The 21,798-nt window shown below is 34.6% G+C and overlaps 1 protein-coding gene across 1 annotated transcript; it reads left to right on the forward strand.

Annotated features, from left to right (window-relative positions):
• The first annotated feature begins 8,260 nt into the window (after positions 1–8,260).
• Positions 8,261–10,752, forward strand: LOC127849896 (uncharacterized). The gene is made up of 2 exons (XM_052382647.1): positions 8,261–9,420; positions 10,553–10,752. The coding sequence occupies exons 1-2, from the start codon at positions 9,078–9,080 to the stop codon at positions 10,750–10,752; spliced, it is 543 nt and encodes a 180-aa protein (XP_052238607.1). The 5' UTR covers positions 8,261–9,077.
• Positions 10,753–21,798: the final 11,046 nt, after the last annotated feature.

The following is a 21,798-nucleotide window of genomic DNA, read 5'->3' on the forward strand; positions in this document are numbered from 1 at the left end:
CTGACCATGTTTCTCAGAGTAGGGTAAGCTGTGTATGGAGAGCAGGTTGTTATCTGTGTCTGTATTTTCTATAGATCAAAACAATCCCCTTTGATGCACGCCTCAGTTGAATCTTTGTGTTGTGGAATTGAAGTATAGGTCAGGTCTGTGAAATCCTGCATCCCACTGTTGTGCTCTGATGATGCATATAGGTCCAAGGGGTTTGCATTTCCTCGGCCATTTCAATACCGCGAGTTAGACCAAATGTGCTCTATAAACACATCATCAATGTGTGCTCAATGCCAAGTTCACGTCAGCATAGCACTGATGGCTCCTACGAACAACGTGAAAACCAATACCGAACTTTCGATAAATGTCTGGGTGCGTTTCTTCTAGGTCGCTTATTTGCAGTAAAGATGGATAGCAAATCGGGCACTGCCTGCTAATGCATCAGCCAACACCCAGTACGATATGCTTTAATCAACACCCTTGAATTGTTAATCAACAGCTGATAATTCAGCCATAATATGCTTGTCTTTGAGGTCTGGGCAAGTTCATGTTTCTTCTTCTCTGTAGCCCTCTCGGGTTTGATATAAATCGCATAACATATCATCTGCTAGCATCATTTTGCCCCTAAGAAGGGAAGAGTACAAATCCTTTGCATGATCCAGCAGTATCTGAATGTCTGGATCTTCCTGAGTCATTTCGGCTGTAAGCTGGCTGTGTATGCACTTTTCAACAAGTAGATGGTCCCGTGAAGCCCTCTGGACAGCCTTTGCCCCCCCACCGCAAGTTCATACGTTAATGAAACATGCCAAATTCTAATCAACACTTAAAACTACTTTGTGGCGCATCAGTGATGATTTCGGCAGCCTTCCTATACAAGGGTTTGTCAAACGTTACAATGGTGTGAAGGTTGTGGCAAGGTTGCAAACTAAGGCTTGTGTTGACAGAATGCACGCTTTGTCCCCATTGTACATATTAATCATAGGCAAGAATTGGAATGACAATTGCAGCCCTGGGTACTGTATTTTCTGGTGCAAGATACGCATAATTCCCTGCAAATTCAGTGTTGCCTGAAGCTGAAAAGTATCGATCCTCCTGTCAAAATCCAAAAATCACGGCAGGTCCAAACTATGGCATTTCACATAACAAACACTTAAACTATGTCTGGCAATCGTAATGTGTTCTTTGCCCCTCAAAACCTCGGTATAGACACCAAAATCATCAATTGTGAGTGGAAAGTTACAAAGTTATGATCATTAATAGATTTGTTGGCCATCTTGGAGGCCATTTTGGACGCCATGTTGGATTTGTGTGTAACTATGTCTGATGATCTTAATGTGTTTTTTGACCCTTAAAACCTATGTATAGCCACCAAAATAATCAAATTTGAGTGGATATTTACATAGTTATGATCATAAATAGGGTTTGGCGGCCATCTTGGCGGCCATTTTAGACGCCATGTTGGATTTGTGTGTACTATTGTAAACTTAAACAATGTCTGATGATCTTTATGTGTTCTTTGCCCCTTGAAGCCTAGGTATAGACACCAAATTCATCATATTTGAGTGGATAGATACATAGTTATGATCATTAATATGTTTTGGTGGCCATCTTGGAGGCCATTTTGGACGCCATGTTGGATTGTGATGTAATATAATAAACTTAAACAATGTATGATGATCTTAATGTGTTTTTTACCCTTAAACCTATGTATAGCCACCAAAATAATCAAATTTGAGTGGATATTTATATAGTCATGATCATTTATATCTTTTGGTGGCCATCTTTGCGGCCATTTTGGATGCCATGTTGGATTTGTGTGTACTATTGCAAACTTAAACAATGTCTGATGATCTTTATGTGTTCTTTGCCCTTTGAAACTTCGGTTTAGACAACACATTCATCAAATTAGATTGTACAGTTACATAGTTATGATCATTAATAGGTACTTGGCGGCCATCTTGAAAAAAAAACTTTCTGGAGGTCCGATTGTGGTAAAATTTTGATAGTTTTTAAAGGACCTTCTGCCCTACCAGGATCAGTTAAAATACCCTTTGTATCAATTTTTTGGTGGATGAATGATTCACATATCGGATTAAAACATAAACATTTAAGTAAAAAAACTAAATAAAAAATAAAAAATAAAAAATGAAATATACATGTATATATACGCGCAATGGGACACAAAAAAGAAAAATTACCCGTATAGGTGCATTATATTGTATACTTGAACACTTTGCATTGAAACTCTTGATTTGATTGCAAAGGGTTCAAAGAAAAAAAAAGTTTTTTTCAACTCAATATACACCTCAATCTAATTTTACTGGAAAAATACCAAGTATGTTTAAAGTTTAACAATTGTTGAATGAGTCAAGAACATCTATATTGATGCGTCTAGCTAATTTCAGTTTTAAATCATTTCAACTTACAGCCGAAAATATATAGGTTTTATAATACTTTTTTCCCAGAATCGGAATTGTGTATATATTACCGTGTAAATGTATTTCTCAATTAATAACAGATTTTAAACATTCACTTAATTTGGTTAAACAATTAAGGGTCTTCTCTTAGATATAACACTCTCACAAAAAATCATATATTTAAAACCAATGCATAGACAATATGTTGTTATTTTTAGCTCCACTGGCCAGAGGCCAGCGGGGTTTTATGTCATGGTCCTGTGTCCGTCGTGCGTGCGTGCGTGCGTCTGTCCGTCCGTGCGTGCGTTAACTTTTTCTTTAAACATCTTCTTCTCCTAAACTACTGGTCCAATTCAGATGAAATTTTTTAGGAATGTTCCTGGAGTGAACCTTTTTCAAATTTGTTCAAAGTATGCCCCTGGGGTCAAAATTGAAAATGTGCTTATATAAGGCCTATTTTGTAAAAACTTGAAATATCTCGTTTATAATCATTGGGCCATGGGCTACCAAATTTGGTATGTAGTGACATCTTATAGTCCTCTACCAAGTTTCTTCAAAATATGCCCCTGGGGTCAAATTTGACCCTGCCCTGGGGGGTCAGAAAATTGAAAATTTGCTTATATAAGGCCTATTTTGTGAAAACTTTAAAAATCTTCTCGTCCATAACCATTGGGTCAAGGGCTACACAATTTGGTATGTAGTGACATCCTATAGTCTTCTACCAAGTTTTTTTTTTAAATTATGCCCCTGTGGTCAAATTTGACCCTGCCCCGGGGGGTCAAAAAGTTTAAAATTTGCTTATATTAGGCCTATTTTGTGATTTTTTTTTAAATCGTCTCATCCATAACCATTGGGCCTAGGGCTACCACATGTGGTATGCAGTGACATCTTATAGTCCTCTACCAAGTTTCTTCAAATCATGCCCCTGGGGCCCTGGGGTCAAACTTGACCCTGCCCCAGGGGGTCAAAAAATTTGCTTATAAAAGGCCTATTATGTGCAAACTTTAATAATCTTCTTGTCCATAACCATTGGGTCTAGGGCTACAAAATTTGGTATGCAGTGATATCTTATAGTCCTCTACCATGTTTCTTCAAATGATGCCCCTTGGGTCAGATTTGACCCTGCCCCGGGGGGTAGAAAAATTGAAAATTTGCTTATATAAGGCCTTTTTTGTGAAAACTTAAAAAATCTTCTCATCCATAACCATTTGGGCCTAGGGCTACCAAATGTGGTATGTAGTGACATATTATAGTACTCTACCAAGTTTCTTCAAATTATGCCCCTGGGGTCAAATTTGACCCTGACCCAGGGGGTAAAAAAATTGAAAATTTGCTTATATAAGGCCTATTTTGTGCAAACTTTAAAAATCTTCTTGTCCATAACCGTATGGCATAGGGCTTCCAAATTTGGTATGTAATGATATCTAATAGTTCTCTACCACGTTTGTTCAAATTAAGCCCCTCGGATCGAATTTGATCGTTTCCCAGGGGTCACAAAATTGAACATATGCTTATATTGGGCCCATTTTGTGCAAACTTTAAAAATCTATTTGTCCATAATCATTGGGCCTATTTCTACAAAATTCGGTATTTAGTGACATCTAATAGTTTTCTACCTAGTTTGTTCAAATTATGCCCCTGGGGATAAATTTGACCCTGTCCTGGGGGTCACAAAAATGAACATATGCTTAAATAAGGCCTATTTTGTTCAAACTTTAAAATCTTCTTGTTCATAATTATAGAGCCTAGGGCTACTAAATTTGGTGTGTAGTGATATCTTATAGTCCTCTACCAAATTTGTTCAAATTATTCCCCTGGGTTCAAATTTGACCCTGCCCCGAGGGTAACACAACTGAACATATGACGTTTACCAGGAGAGATTACTGCGGCCGTGTGTCTGTGACCAACAACAACAACAACATCTTGTAAACATGAGATAAAATCCTGTCATTTAGTGCCATTTTAGATCAGATGGTGACTGCTTACAAAGGAATTGAAGTAAGAAAAAGTGTTATGAATGTTTTTCTTATAAAATAAAAGTCGGGTTTTATTTAAATATGTCGCAAATGAACATATATTCGGATACAAATATTTCGGATGACATATTAATTTCATGTCTTTTTTGTAGTGTTTAAACCAGTTTAATAATATCTTATTGATTTTTAAAACACAACTTCGATGAACATAATTATTTAAAGAAAAGTCAATATATGATACTGCATGGTAAACTCAAACTTTGTATCCAAGAGAAGGTGTTGGAATTAATGAAGTGCAATGTTCTTAACTATCGTATATGCTGCTGTTTGATCACTAATGATTCATTGTTTCATTTGTGAATCGTGACTCATGAATTGTGAATCAATTGTGTCTGACCATTTTATAATTTTCTTAAAATAAGTTATGAATTGATCTTAGAAGTCAAATGCATTACTTAATTATATACATTTATAAGTATAAAGAAATAATCTTTAGATTATCAAAATATTCTCAGGCCTGTTAGTCTTAGGAATGTGTGGGTTGTTAATTATATTTTGAGATGATTCTTTACAAAGAAAGATGCTACTATTGTATTTGTTATAAATGTGTGAAAGGCTCTAAGAAGGAACCAGAGAATATTAACACTTTACCAAACACTAACAGGATTTTACGGGTGTGTACCTGACAACTTTCTAAATGAATGTGATAAAAGGAGAAATTGCTCAAGATTAGAAATTCCTCCTTTTATCACAATTATTTCTACCCTACCTGATCATTTCCTTCATATTCCATTACAATTTAATTGTCGTCTGCAACCTCTTTCAAATTGGGAAAGTCCAAAATGTGTCGTTTGGTAAAGGGTTAAGGCATTTTGATTCCTATGGGTCTTGTAAATCTGTTTCAAATCAAATGCGTATATTTGATCTTCAGCATCTAAAAATATGTGAAATAGAAAGAATGACAATATCTTTTGGCGAGATAAATGTACCTACGTTAAAAGCAAAGGACCTGTGCAACAATTCTCGGGCTTTTAAGTCTGTTTAGTTAACACGGTAGTAACTTTTTCCATATATAAAAAAGCTCACACTTCCAACTTTTAAGCGCTCAGTGGGACGAGGGATAGAAAGAGAAAGTCACATGCTTGAGTACATTTCAACTCATGCGCACTGCACGTTTTTTTCGCATAAAAAACAGTGGAGCGATACAGTGCCATTATGGCCCTCTTGTTATGCATGTGTATGCATGATTGCTTTATTATTTTGACGATGAGCTATAAATGCTCAAGTCGCAAATAACCTATCTGGTCTGTTCTAATAACGTAATTGGTATATGTCATTTTAGAGATAGGACCCACTCATGTGCAATCTTGTTACAAAAGGTCATGTGTCCTTACAAGATTATACAAATTTAAATTTATTTGAACAGGTTGAAACCAATACCTTGACTGCTAGCCTCATGCAAAGAACTTATCTAAAGTGCATAGTACCATCAGCAACATTTAAAAAAATATATGACACAATATGTTTAATACATGAGTTAATTATGTTTATCAATAATTAAATGTATCTATTATTTATCAATTATAATCGAAAATTTGATGCAAAATAGATACAGATTGAAGCTATCACTAAGGAGCAATTGGACCTGCATGTCGGGAGCCATGTTTTGGACTTTTCAAAACATTTTTCCCACGAAATAATCTTTAAAACCATTCATGTAAAACTTGTCTATTCAATAGTAATACCAATTTATTTTGGGAGAATTTCTCCTTATGAAGATATTTATTCTTTAGATGTAGTCTGTATAAGGTTGCATACCATTCAAATAATGCTAGTGATTTCCGTTAAGAATGATGTTCACCAAGCATTTGTAATTCCTTATTTCAAAACAATTTTCAAAAAATTCAAAACGTAATTGTATCCCCTCCCCACTCCTCCCGCAAAAAGGAATCAAACAACTGAAGCTTTGGTCAGATAAAGAAACTCTGCACCGGGATTAAGATCTTCCTAATTGGTAAACGCAATCCGAAATTGCAACACATATGTCGCACGTACACTTGTGCATATTAGACTTTAACGTGTACAATAAATTAACACATAATGTCTAGTGTCAGTCCCATGCCTCTTTACATTGCCAGCGCGGTTTGTAAACAAAGAGCATTCCTCTCCGCATCATAACATCTTATCCCCACGCGCACACATTCTCATTTGTGTGACTTCGATGTGTACTTTTATTTTACAGTTTTAACCAAAGTTTAGTCCACATTGATAACAAGAGATAAAGACCACATCGCGTATTTCGACGTCGACGGGCTTGTTTTGTAATAGGCGATAACAAACTTCATGGAAATCAAATGCAGATATGATTTTTTAAAAACGTTGAATTGTAAGGATATCGGCGCAGTTGCAATTCATAATATTCATTGAGGGATCTTATGTTAATGTGAAAGGTAAGCTATGTATTGCTTTTTTTTTTTACATAATATGAATGGGGCGAGAATGTACGCTTTAAAAAAAAAATCTTTGAACACTTTGCAATCAAATCAAGAGTTACAATGCAAAGAGTTCAAATATAAAATATAATACATGTATACTGGCCATTTTTCTTTTTTTTGTGTCCAATTGCGCGTTTATATACTAATATACTAATACATATATGTATACATATGTATTTTATTTATTTATTTATTAATTATTTTTTATTTTTACCTAAATGTTAAGGTTGTAATCAGTAATGTGAATCATTTGTTTTATCAGTAATATGAATGTTCAGAGTGTTTCATATAATTTATTACGTAAACGCTTATAATTGTTTCCCGAATTAAAAAGAGACTTCCCCCGGGGACACTTTGAGCGGTCGCGAGAAATGTAAGGCATAGATATAATACTTGGCTGAACCCATAACTGGACTTCAGTGTAAACAAACTCTCGTTGAAGAATTATTTATTTAGGCGTAAAATCGAGCAAATAATGTTTTCTTCAATATCACTTTTTTTCTAATAATAATCTGTTTTTAAGGAGGAAATGTTTAATGTTGATTACACACTTGCATTTAGGGGAAAATATGCCCCCCTTTAACCTTAATGTCAACGCTTTATAATATGCATAATCTGTACCACATTTTCAGAAAATGTCAAATGTTAAACTTTGAATTTGTCGATAGAAAGAACATTGGTCCTTGCAGATGACCCTGGTGTTTGCAACATTTTTGTTGTCGGTTATCTCAGTACCCACGGTTCTTGCTCAGATGACGCAAATGTCGGTTCAGCCTCAAGCCACCTCTGCTGACACTGTCTACAAGGAATCTGACCCTGTATGTTCCGTCCGACTTGTTGTTGAGCATAAATTGACTATGGTACTTGAACAAGATTTAATTCATCCCCAAAACGGACGCTTAACCAACAGCACGGATTAATCGACGTATCTGACCCTGGAGCAAGAAGAACTTGTGATCACGGCTGATGGTTACAGGTCGATACTGGTTATTGCAATCAATGGCAAGTTTCCAGGCCCAAGGATTGAGGCATACGTAGGCCAAACCATCAACATGACAATCGTCAACAAGCTTCACACAGATAGTATTACAGTGCATTTGCATGGTATACATCAGAAAGGCACTCCGTGGATGGATGGGGTTGCATTTATCACTCAATGTCCCGTTTTACCCGGACAGACCTTCAATCAGGTGTTTGAAGCTTTTCCACCAGGTACCAATATGTATCACGCACATATTGGTGACCAAAGAAGTATGGGCATCTACGGAGCATTTATTGTTTATCCTAGGAAAACACCTGAAATAATCGGCCTCAACCAGATAGTTATACTATTACAGCACTGGAATCACTTGATGGACCCAGAAACAGAAACAAAAACATAACAGAATGCTGACTCAATAATTTGATTATAATACTGGAAAAGTTATTAACACCACTTATTCAGTAGACACGGCTAAGTTCTCAAGATTCGAATTTCAATCGGGATTAATCAACGGAAAAGGGAGACACTGGGTTGATGCATCTACAATCAACGGAAGCCCACTTCCGCGATTTCAAATTAGATCCGGGATAACTTATCGTTTCCGAATCATTGGCGCGATGACCCTTTATCCGATGAGAGTGTCAATCGAAGGGCAAACATTTACTGTTAGAGGATCGGACGCGTTCGACATCGAACGAACAACTGTGCAGTCGTTAGTTATACACCCCGGTGAGAGATATGATTTCGTTTGGCACGGACCGTCCAATACGTCCCAAAAGCAGTATATGTTGGTTGCAGAGACTATAGAGACACCGGAAAGTCTCAACAACAATTAATATCACGCGGCTGAGGCCATTCTTGAGATGCTAGACGTTACTGGCCCGGTCAATTTGAACCCTGCAAAGGCGGCCGCTCCAAATTGCAATATAATAAACTGCACTGTACTCAACTGCCCTTATCAGTTCTATCCAAGAGATAGCAAAACCACTTGTCTAACATTCAATGACCTTTTGAATAACGACCCGATTCGGGAAACGGATAAGATTGTCGGAAACAAAGTCGATAACGAGTACTTCTTTAACTTCGGATTTCCTGGCCAAAATGGTAACACTCCTGGCTCAGTAAATGCTAGAGAATTTATATTTCCTTCCGTCCCAATGCTCACGCAGTCAGACGAGATAAGCACACTTTGCGATGAAGGAAATGCAGGCGGGAATGGATGTGTGCATGTTCGTATACACAAAAAATTCCTTCTGACAAACTCATTGAGATGGTTTTCACTAAAATAGGAAACGGATCGGGATGGTCACACCCTATTCATCTGCACGGCCACTCGTTCTATGTCATTAAGATGGGACTAGGAACGTACAACCCTGATAAAGGTGACCTCATTGCCCAAAATCAAGACATTATTTGCACCGACGGCAGGAACTTCTGCAGGACAATGAGATGGAAAGATGCGTCCTGGGATAACGGAAATGTCACTGGAATGAATGAGGATCCGCCACAAAAAGACACAATCGTGGTTCCAACTGGTTTTGTTTATTTACATTATTTTTGTAGTTAGTCCGATATATTTGCGTTTTACCGAAAAAGGACATCATTATAGAGAGAATAATATTACAGTAGAGCGCATGCGTGCCTAGTGTATATTATGTTTATTTCACGTTTTTATACATAATATTACAAGATATCGTTTTAGGTCTGTAAGAGCTTCCAGTATTCCAGTATTTATGTCTTAATCTTTAAAAAAAAGCACTAAACAATAAAAACATAGCTAATGGCCAACAACTATCTTTTGGATTAAGTCAAGCATGTATTGCAACAAATTATAAAATCGTTCCACGCAGTGCCAAAAATATACCCAGATAGTAACACACCTGAGTCTACCATGATTTCTAAGTATGACGGTGACTGTAACTCTCTTTCTGCCTTGACTAATCATTTAATCGAATACACGTAATTTGAAAGTGTGTATGGATCAGTTATGTCTGGGCAGTGAGGAATCCAATATCATTCAAGCTGAAACGTAAAAATTCCAATATTGGCAAGGCTGAAAACGCACATTTGGCCGCATAACTAATTGACAAAGCATTATCTAAAAAGGAACGACTTGAGATTATACGAATGCATTATTCTCGCATGCATTATAATCATGCAATCTTTATAGGGCGAGTTTAATGTCGCTGTTTTTTTTTCAACATTAAATATTTTACATCCAAGTACATTTCGTCTTAAACGGTTGTGAAGACACTAAGGATAGGATCTATGCTTATGCAACTGTTTACCTTAAAAACTACATCAGAAAGAAAAGCATTTATATGAGTGTCATATAATTATTTGTTAAATGATATCGAAACAAAATATTCAACATTCTTTTGAAAGAGTTTATATTAAATCGTCGTTAGGCTAATGCCAGTCAGCCATGTATTCCAAATAATAGAACCACGCTCTGGCAAAATGCATGTGCGTAAAGTTTGTCCTTGATAAACGTATGCAGTGCGCGCAGTCTAATCAGAAATTACACTTTTCGCCTTGACTTGATTTTCTTCAAGTAGAGACTACCATATAACACAAACATTCATGGAAACGGAAAGTAGTGTCCCTAATTGTCATCTGTGATGACCCTTAAAACACATGCATTAAGACCCGTTTTCCAATAGTGAGGCTAAATAGTTTTGTTGTATACATGAGGCTACGTGGTGGTGCGGTTTATCTCCGACAAACCCGGTATGTGGTTCCTACATTGTCACATCGACCTGCACAACACTAACGGCATGGGGATGGTGATAGACAAAGGAGATACAAAGCCAACTACACCGATGGGGTTTCCTGTTTGTCGCAACTTCGAATTTAAAGGTAGTGTTTTAAAAGAAAACAATAACATCAGTTGATCTCCTTTGCAGTTATGCTATTCCATTTTGACAAATGTTCAAGTCTGTGAAATTACATTTTCAAAGATAATATAATCATAATAAGTTGCATATTGTAAAGGGTGGCTGTATTATGGTAAGATAATCTCTAGTATTACGGATTTTTAAACAAAATTTCTAACTCGTTTCTGTAGTGTCAAAGGCTGTATCTATCTCACAATCCGCTGTTATGAAAGTATTTGTAAGGATAAAAGATTCTTTTCTGTATTGTAGGACTTCCAACTACTAGCATGGCAACTAGGTTCAGATTTGGGGCCGAAAACATCATTGCACTTGGCCTAGTTTCTATTTGGTTCACTTTGCAGTTTTAAGATGACATTCATAACATGTGCAAATATTTTATATTTCACTATTTGATAAAAGCATATTAAGTAACTGCAGAGATACGTCTATATGCACGCGAATATTTATGTGTGATTATGTTAATTATTATGCCTTTGTATTATATTCGGTATTCGGTCATACAAGAAGGAACGAACTAAAGCGATTTGTACTATAAGTGTCTGATTTTTTTCAATTATAAATCCTTTTATATTTGTGTTTTAGTAGAAAATACAAATCTTGCGACTGTGTTCGCTCGTGCCTTGCAGACACTTTGCTAATCAATCATTATGCTAAATTTGTTACATGACACATGCGCACGTGTGTGTAAACAGTACAATCATTTTCAAAAGTTCGATTTGTTTATAATACTTATGCAATTTAAACATTTAGTATCAATTCTACGTAATCTAATACCAGATTTAACTTTGACATACTTACTTAAGTAAAACAGACGGTAAATAATAAGCGATTAAACTAAGGCGTGTGCTCTCGTTTTTATAATCTGGGGCACTGCAAAATGCTTTGAGTTTTTGGATATGGCTTATTTGCATGTCAGCACTATATCCTCCATTCAAACATGTTTAGTAACAATGACCTTGACCATACTCAACCAACATCTATCCAAACTGAAGTTATTAAGTGTTAGCCATTTTTATATTCTTACAAAAATATTATTTATATCATCCAAACAAACAAAGCTAAGTCTCCATATAATATATGCTTACTAAATCCAAAGTGTTGTCAAGATTGGTTAATGAATATTATAGTTACTTATGGCAAAACAACTGTTTAAGGCCATGGATCACCAAACTTCAATCTAAAACCACAATGTTGAATGCCTTTATAATATCTAACATGAGTGTAAAATAGGTGGTCTTAGTGATAACCCTGGATTTAAGCTCGAATCAATATAAAGTGTTTAGAGTGTAAAATTTAAATATAAAGGTAGTTTAACAAGCAATAAATTATAATTACAATTTGCTACTTGCTGTAAATTGCACTTTTAATTCCTTTTTTGGACCAGCAAATTGAGATTAAGGGGTTATTTTTCAGTTGTTAATTGATAGTTTTTTTTATTGATAGACATGTTGTGAATATACATAATGGTAATAGAACATAATGAATACTGAATTTAAAGGAAACACTTTATTGTTCGTTTATGGTCGGTAAAATGCACCCGTTGAAAGAGTCGGAATGACAAACAAATTCTCACTTGTGCTTTTCGTTGCAATTACTCCAATTTATTTTCACTTCAAAGATTAAGGTCTTGAAACTACTCAAACCGCACAAACAGTAAGGAGCAGCATGACATTTTGCCAATACAACTTTATCAAATAAATTAATACGGATAACGTGTACGAGTAGTTAAAATGTAAACTTGTATTACACTTTGAATTAAAGTATTTTAACATGATTACTAAACAAAATTATATACATATGATGTATATACAATAACGTGTATACGCAAAAAGAGACAATCCTTAACAGCTGTGATTGTAATCTTAGTATCATAATTTTATCTCTATGTATAAAATGTTTCTTGGCTCAATAAAACGTGTTTGTTCAGATTTTTCCTGTCTGTAATTTTGCCGTTTTGGACAGTATTTGAGTCATGTTATGGTGGCCAGTTAACCGATGCATAATTTTCATTAGCAAGTCAAGCAGCTGAGCGGTTGAAAGCATTTTCTGAATAATTATGCTAGTAAATGGCATCTGCCCTACATGAATCAGATAAAGGGGCAGGGTGGCCAGAAAAATAATTACATGGTAATTTTATGTAAGATGGATGGGGTTCGAACTCTAAAGCCCCTGATTGATAATCCAGTATACTACAAATTGAGGAACCTGTGTGTTTTTCCTTATGTTAACTCTTAAATTGCATTACTTACGTAAAAGTTGAGCTTAGGAATGCTGAATTCGTTAATTTGTATTATTCATCGCTGGTCCACATGCCTTAGTTCATATAATATCGGATCTGCTTCAAGGATTACAAAAGTTTGTAGTTAAACAAAATTGCATAAATTATCTCTCCAATTACATTCCATGAAAACTGATATTCGGTTCATTGATAGGATGTCCGACATTCTTGTGTATGTTAAATTCACAGCGGATATTACTCGATCTGTAGTTTTTTTAAAAGGTAATTATCATATAATGAACATAAAATTGCTTCCGTATTGAGGATACATGCAAATAATTTTGCATTCATTATTCATGATTCTTAGGGAAGGCAAACCATACTAACATTTGGTATATGTTAATACCTTAAACAGATCTTAAACAGATCTTATCACTGTATTACGTATAATATGAAGATGCACTTGGTTTGCGAACTTCGATAAATAATGTGATACATATTTTCATGTTCATTTTAAAGACGTTGCGAATGTGAGTCTTAAACGTACTCAAAACTAAACACAATATGTTTAATGTAATGCAAATAATTGATAAGAGCTAAGTAAATCCTTTTGTTTTAATGCACATGGATATTAAATATCTCAAACCAAGGATGTCAGGATAACAACTGATACGTCAAGATGACAACACGGCTGTCAAAAAGTTTATCTTAACAATAAGTGTAACGACACGGATGATAATTTTTATGAGATTAGGTAATAATTATACAAATTATGTAATGGAAGAAGTTAACAAATATTTTACTGATTCATAACATAAGATATGTCCTTCTAACATCGATAATGACAGTTGTTAATGAAATAATAAGACAAAGAGTACATTGTTCTACATAATTAGTTTCATTTGAACATTTATATTGATTATTTCTCATCAAATTCTGGGGAAAAAGTATACATTGATAAATTAATTTGTTTCTAAATTGTTCCGTAAACAATTCGCATTATATATATAGCGAATTGTTTACGGAACAATTTAGAAACAAATTAATATATATATATATATATATATATATATATATATATATATATATATATATATATAGAGAGAGAGAGAGAGAGAGAGAGAGAGAGAGAGAGAGAGAGAGAGAGAGAGAGAGAGAGAGATCTCTCTCTCTCTCTCGCTCTCTCTCTCTCTCTCTCTCTCTCTCTCTAGCTCTCTCTCTCTCTCTCTCTCTCTCTCTCTCTCTCTCTCTCTCTCTCTCTCTCTTCTCTCTCTCTCTCTCTCGGCTCTCTCTCTCTCTCTCGCTCTCTCTCCTCTCGCTCTCTCGCCCCCTCTTCCTTTCTTTGTATGTGTTTTCATAAATAAATCAAACTTATGTAACGTTGGCCATCTTTGATAATATGACTTTAAATAAGTTTTTTCTAATATCTTTGTAAATTGGACATATTGATAAGAAACGGTATTCACTTTCTACGACATTAAGTTTACAAAATTTACATTTCCCGAGTAATTGGGTTAGTGCTATTTCAAATTGTTTCGTTGTAATGGTATCATTTATTCATAGCATTTATATCATTTTATGTCCGTATTCGTCACACCCTTTAAATAACGTTACATCTGGTCGTATATCTCCTTGCGACAGTTTGGTTGATATGCGTTTTATCCGAAATAACTGTGGAGCAAAAAGGCACGTAGCCTGCTATATTTCTCAAAGAAGCTGAACCGGTATGCTTAGCGACCACAATTATTGTTCGTAATCTGACGAAGATACTCGCAAAGTAGAACACCTTAACAATGGAGCGCTTTAAAACAGCGGCGCAAAATACTTAGGCCTTCCTCTTCGAAATACTAAGCAGGAGATTGGTGTAATCATTTCCATTTGGTCATATTTCTGCATTGGTCATACTTTTACAAACTTTTATTAGTATACTCCGCTTGACAGCGTTACGTTACATTACCATGGGCAGCATCAGTTGCCTTTCTGACCCTGTGTCCAGTTATTCCCGCTCAAACATTTAATATCTTTAAAGCGGGAACCAGTTTGTACTGCCACATTTGTGACCAAACAAGCATACTTATGTCTGTATGAAGCCTTTATTGGTTCTCAGAAGTTTGATCCGGAAGTAAGAGGTTTTATCAGATTATAATACTGTTGCTAGATACAATCATTAGATAGACCCGGTATTTGCTTATCAAAGAATGTTAACATATCAGTTTATATTCACTGCATCAAAGTTATTATCACAACCAACTTTGCTCTGTATACTATTGAGTTTTTAAACGTTTTTTTTTAAACTTGGACAAGATGCAACTAACCAATTAACAACCATAGCAATAATAAACATACTTCAAAACCAACAGCACCGGAAACATTGAAAACGAAACCGGTATGGGTTATCTAGATATGCCATAAATGTATCTACTAGTTAGGTTAAACCGTTGAATCAAATCTAGTTGTTTAGTTTTCGATAATTCAAACATAAAGGCCCTTTCATAGCAATATGAAAATTGATCAGCTATAAGTGGCGCTCAATTAGTACCCATAGGAACACCGATAATTTGTTTAAATAGTTTACCATGAAATTCAATAAACAAGTTATCCAGAAGAAAAGTAAGTGCTTCACAAAAGTAAATATAATTCAGATGATGTATTTATCTAGACTAATATCTGATATTTTTTAAAGCTGTTTTAGTATTTAAAGCAATATAAGAACACTTCTCTCTTGCAAATGTTATTTCAATCAGTGACAAGAGTTTGGATTTTATAAAAGTGTGAGGAAGCATTGTATAAAGTGTAGAAAAAATCATATGTGCTGATTTGAGACATCTTATATCTTTTATTTTCAATTTTACCAATAATTTGTAAGGTATTTTGTTATTGACCAAAATAAGTTTAATTATTAATTTCATAAAATTAATTACCATATTTAGCTATATGATATCTAATAGCACACAAGGCGGATGTTAGATACAGTGACAATTGCTTGGTGGTACAAGGAACTGAATTAGCGATAGAACGACTTGTATACGGTCGTAAAAACATTTCATTATTGTAATACCTGGCGAACACCTGGTAAAGAGCTCTTAATTTTAATTTTAAATCCTGTCGAACACCCAGTGCACAGCTATGCATTACGCTACTTAAAAGCACTGCTAAATACGGCGGTAATCACCAATTTCTTATTTGAATACCTGGCGAACACCTAGCGAACAGCTCTTCATTTTAATTTGCAAACGTACCGAACACCTAGTGTATAGTTATGGATTATGTTGCTTGAAAGTCCAGCTTAATACGGCCGCAAACGACATCATCATTCGAATACCTGGCGAACACCTGGTCAAGAGCTGTCCCTTGTAATTTGAAACCCTATCGAACACCCAGTGCACAGCTGTGCATTATGCTAATCACCATTTTCTTATTTGAATACCTGGTGCGCAGCTCTTCATTTTAATTTGAAAACGTAACGAACACCTAGTGCATAGCTGTACATTGTGATGCTTAAAAGTCCAGCTTTATGCGGCCGCAAACAACATTTCATTATTCCAATACCTGGCGAAGATCTGGCCAAGATCTCTTCATTTTAATTTTAAAACCTGTTGAACACCCAGTGCACAGCTATGCGTTACGCTACTTGAAAACACTGCTCAATACGTCGGTATCACCAGTTTTTATTTGAATACCCGGTGAACACCTGATTAACAGTTTTACATTGTAATTTTAAAACGTATCAAACACCTAGTGCATAGCTATGCATTATGATGTTCGACAGCTCGGCCTAAGCTGATGTCATACACTAATTTTCATTTGAATACCTGACAAAGACCTGGTGAACACATGTTCATTTTGATATGAAAACCTGTCGAATACCCAATGCATAGCTATTTGTTATGTCATGAAAAGCTGGTGAAGATCTGGAGCATAGCTGTGTTTTGCTTTTGTAACATATGACGAACACCCAATGCATAGCTTTGCATTTCCATTTTAAGGTAGCGCACCCGTAATGGGCACCTTTCCAAATATAATCTATTATTTTCTTAATCAGCATCATTTCACTGAGCTACAACAAAGTGTCATACAATTCAAAATAATATCATTTCAGTAATGTTTTAATTTAGTTTTTTATATATACACAATATACAGCAAAAATGTCAAGAAATATACAGATTTACTATTTACTTTAAAAAAAAAAAAAAAAAATGCAACATGCATGATTCGTATTTTCAGCAGTTAATTATCCAATTATGCCATAACGTTGTTTGAATTTTAAAAATTGAAGAATGTGCATAAAAAGTGCAACATATTTAAGAATAAACACAGCTTATATGCTATATTAAATCAAATTACGTTAGAAAAGAAATAAAACGCGTCGCCAAAAGTATGCGTTGTCGGCAGGATTTTTACCTGCGAGGGAAAATCCCGAGAAAATTAAAGTCTATCGCCTTAACCACTGGTCCACGGCAACTTCACATTAGTATGTGCTTAAATTAGATATCCATAAGTAAACATATAAAAAGGCGCTTTAATCTTCAAAAACATATGCTTGTTAGTTTTCGATTCACTATTTCTTTCTTCTCTAAAAATTTTCAACTATTAATGCAATGCAATTAATGCAATAATGCAATTATTACTGCAATAATTACAGCTTTGTTGTATTGGTATTCCGATTTTATAGTTCTGTCCCTTAAATGATATTTGATTTCGTTCCTGGTGACGTCATCGTGTTCTTAATTACGTCATCCGATCTACTTTTACTGTATCAGCTAGACTACATGTATCAGCTATAGGTCATCGGGTTTATATCGTTCAACTCTATTGATATGTTTTCTCTGACGGGCGAATTTCGATCTAATTATTTTTAAGCTTCGTTTTATTTATTTTGAATGATATACGCGTGTATAGATCACGCAGCTTTTTATAATTACTGGTAAAATTTTCGTTTGATAAATTATCGCCTCAGTCTATAGGGCCTACGGGTATTCTTTTTAGGTATTATATAGTCATATAAACAACCAAGCTCTGTAATATGGATCTTTTACAACCTATATTGCTGCTTCTTTAGTATTTGCGCGATGATGATCTGAAATATAAATTATATGATGTTATATTCTTAAACCTTTTTTGTAAAAAGAAGGAATGTTTTTGACACTCGTTCGTAATTTCTTTCATCGTTCTTAATTTTTTTAACTCTGTTGCTCTGGTCTCCTTCCTGCCATTGAGTAATTAAATGCTAATTAAATTCAATGCGTTTTAATTCCCGTTTATTATTATTTAATTTGAGTTGAAATGCTATGAGGTTAAATTTTATTTACACTTTTATGTCTCATTAATATTGCTGGGCCAAGTGGGAGGTTGCGCGCTCCAAAACCGGTTTAAACCCCCAGTGCTTAGCATTGACCGTTCCAAAGCAGTGACCCAGCTTTATTCTACTGTGTGTGTATGTTGTGTCGTATTGTGCCGTACTTTTTTGGCATAAATAAAGGACCATGAACGTGCGTATAATATGTAATTCCTCTAGAGCAACTGGAGTTTCACTTCTTTATATTTATTCATATTGTCAAAAATAGAATCTAACAGTAAATATCGAACAAAACTTAAGTAATGATCTTTCTTCAAGGGGGGAGGGTAGTTGTAAACGACAAATGGTTGTATAATAACAGAGGGATAGAAATCGTTTACTCTTTCAACTACCTAGGGGTTGTGTTTATCAGGCGTGGGTCATTCGTTCTGGCTATGAAAAGACTTGCAGGAAAAGGATCAGTATTTGCACTAATGTGTTTAATTAAGAATAACAAAGTACTAATAAATATTATGTTTAACCTATTTGACACATACATCCTATGTAGCCTATTTAAAAGCCTATTTAGCAATTTTAGTAAATACGTAGACACATACATCCTTTTTGACAGCCTCTTTAGCAAGATTAGTACATACGTAGACACATACATCGTATAAAGCCTATTTAGCCTTTTAACAGCATGTTTAGCAAGTAGGTAAAAATGCCAGAGGTAAAAATGCCATAGGTAAAAATGCCAGAGGTAAAAATTGCCAGAGGTAAAAATGCCAGATGTAAAGTGGTAAAAATGCCATAGGTAAAAATGCCATAGGTAAAAATGCCAGATGTTATATAGTAAAATAGAGTTTCGAGCAATTTTCTTAAGGATATTGAGTATTGTAGGGGTTAAGTGAATGTTTAAAATCCGCAATTGATTCAGACAAAAGTGCAGATAAGTATTATGTACAAAATTTCAGTTGTGGGGGGAGGGGAATTTACTCTGTAATAAATCTATATATTATCGGCTCTAAGTTAAAATGATTTTATTAGCTATAATTAGCAATACATGCCTCATTTAATAATTAATGTAAACATAATCACCATCAAAACCCTGCTTGTTTGTCACATTGCTTTAATAATTTATTGTCCTGTAAAATCAAAAGATTCCATTACATCAATAAAAATAGCTTTTATAAGGAATTTAACAAGTGTTATTTAATGACCGATTCATCAAAGAAACAAAAAATCCCAACCAATAAACAGAATGAATAAAGCACAATAACAAAATTATAGTCTAAATTTATTAGTGAGACAAGTAGAATAAAAATAACATGTTCAATAAGAAAAGTTTCCGTACAATACTCAATATCCTTAAAAAATATTGCTCAAAACTCTATTTTACTTTTTTAACATCTGGCATTTTTACCTATGGCATTTTTACCAATGGCATTTTTACCTATGGCATTTTGACCACTTTACATCTGGCATTTTACCTCTGGTATTTTTACCTATGGCATTTTTACCTCTGGCATTTTTACCGCACACCACGTAGACACACTCATCCTATTTAGCCTATTTAACAGCCTTTTCAGCCTATTTAGAAAGTTGAGTACAGAGATTAAAAATACATCCTTTTTTGCCTATTTAACAGTTTATTTAGCAAGTTAAGTACATACGTAGATATACATCCTTTTTAGCCTATTTATCCTATTTAACATCATATTTAAACCCATTTAGACTATTTAACAGCCTTTTCGGCCCATTTAGAAAGTTAAGTACAAAGGTTAAAACATACATCATATTTAGCCTATTTAACAGCCTATTTAGCCTATGTAGCAAGTTTAGTACATAGGTAGACATAAACATCCTATTAAGCCAATTTTACAGCCTATTTAGAAATTATGTAGACACATAAATCCTTATTAACTAATACATCCTACTTAGCATATTCAGCCTATTTAACAGCCAATTCAGAAAGCTTAGTACATATGTAGACGCATACATCCAATTAAGCCCATTTAACAGGTTATTGAGCCTATTTAGCAAGTTTAGTACATACGTAGACATATTTATCTTTTTTAGCCTATTTAACAGCCTATTTAGCCTTTTCAGCAAGTAAAGTACATACGTAGGCACGTGCATCCTTTTTAGCCTATTTAACAGCCTTTGTATCATATTTAGCAAAGTTAGTACATAAGTTGACACATACATCTTATTTAGCCTATTTAGAAAGTTTAGAACATACATGAATGTAGACTCATACAACCTAATTAGAATATTAAGCCTATTTAACAGCCAATTTAGCAAGCTTAGTACATACGTAGACACACACATTCAATTTAGCCCATTAAACAGGCTTTTTAGCGTATTTAGCAAGTTTCATACATACGTAGACACATACATCCTATTTAATAGCGTATTTAGCTTATTTAGCAGGTTTTGTACATATATAGACACATTCATCATATTTAGCATATTTTGCCTATTGAACAGCCTATTCAGGCTTATTATCCTATTTATTAAGTTAAGTACATAGTTTCATACATGCATCCAATTTATGCTATGTATTAGCCTTTTTTAGCCGTTTAGCCCACTAGTATTTAGCAAGTTAAGTACAATTGTTAATGCAGGCATCATATTAAGTATATTTAATGACCTTTTCAATCTTTTTAGACTATAGCAAGTTTAGTACAAAGGTTTTCTCATACAGCATGAGTGGCCTATATATTAATCGTTATTGAGCATATTTAGTAAGTTCAGTAAATAGATTCAAACAAACATCGCATCTGGCTTATTGTATATCCATTTCAGCCTATTTACCACGCGCAGTACATAGGTTGAAACGTACAACCGATTTAGCCTATTAAACAGTCTTTCAGCCTATTAATCATGTTTAGTATATAGGTTCAAACAGGAATACGGACAAAACCCCTCCCGGATAAAAACCCTCCCGTCATTTTCATAGGGGGCGGACGAAAACCCTCCCGTGAATAAACATGGGCGGACAAAAACCCTCCCATGAAAAACACGGGGGAGAACAAAAACCCTCCCATGAAAAAACGGGACCGGACAAAAACCCTCCCGTAAAAGAAACACTTAGTGTTGCATTCATTATTCCGATAAAATTACCCATCGTGTGTATTGTGTATTGTGTTTTCAGGGGTGTGAAATTGAAAGAAAATGTGTATCCATTAACTGTAAACATACCGCTTTCTAATTTGCATATATATCCGATAATCCAATATAATAACAACATCAATTAAAACATAAAATGAGTCCATTTATAGACAAGTGAATTTAAATTTAGATTGAATGCAAAACGATACAGTGCAACGTTTAATCGCGTCATACTCTCATTCATACAAAAAACGTGCTTTCCGGGAAGTTTCTGAAAACTTTGCGAAAATGAAAGTAAAATTCTGTTAACAACTAACAATTCGTTAGCATGTAACTAATTTGGCTCAATTACTTATTTAATTTAGCTTTGACTGTAACGTTTTCAATTAAATTTTTGCAGACAATATATAAAGCATACTGTATTGTCAAATATGTC

This window comes from Dreissena polymorpha, chromosome 11, assembly GCF_020536995.1.
Source record: "Dreissena polymorpha isolate Duluth1 chromosome 11, UMN_Dpol_1.0, whole genome shotgun sequence".
Classification (NCBI taxonomy): Eukaryota; Metazoa; Mollusca; class Bivalvia; order Myida; family Dreissenidae; genus Dreissena; species Dreissena polymorpha.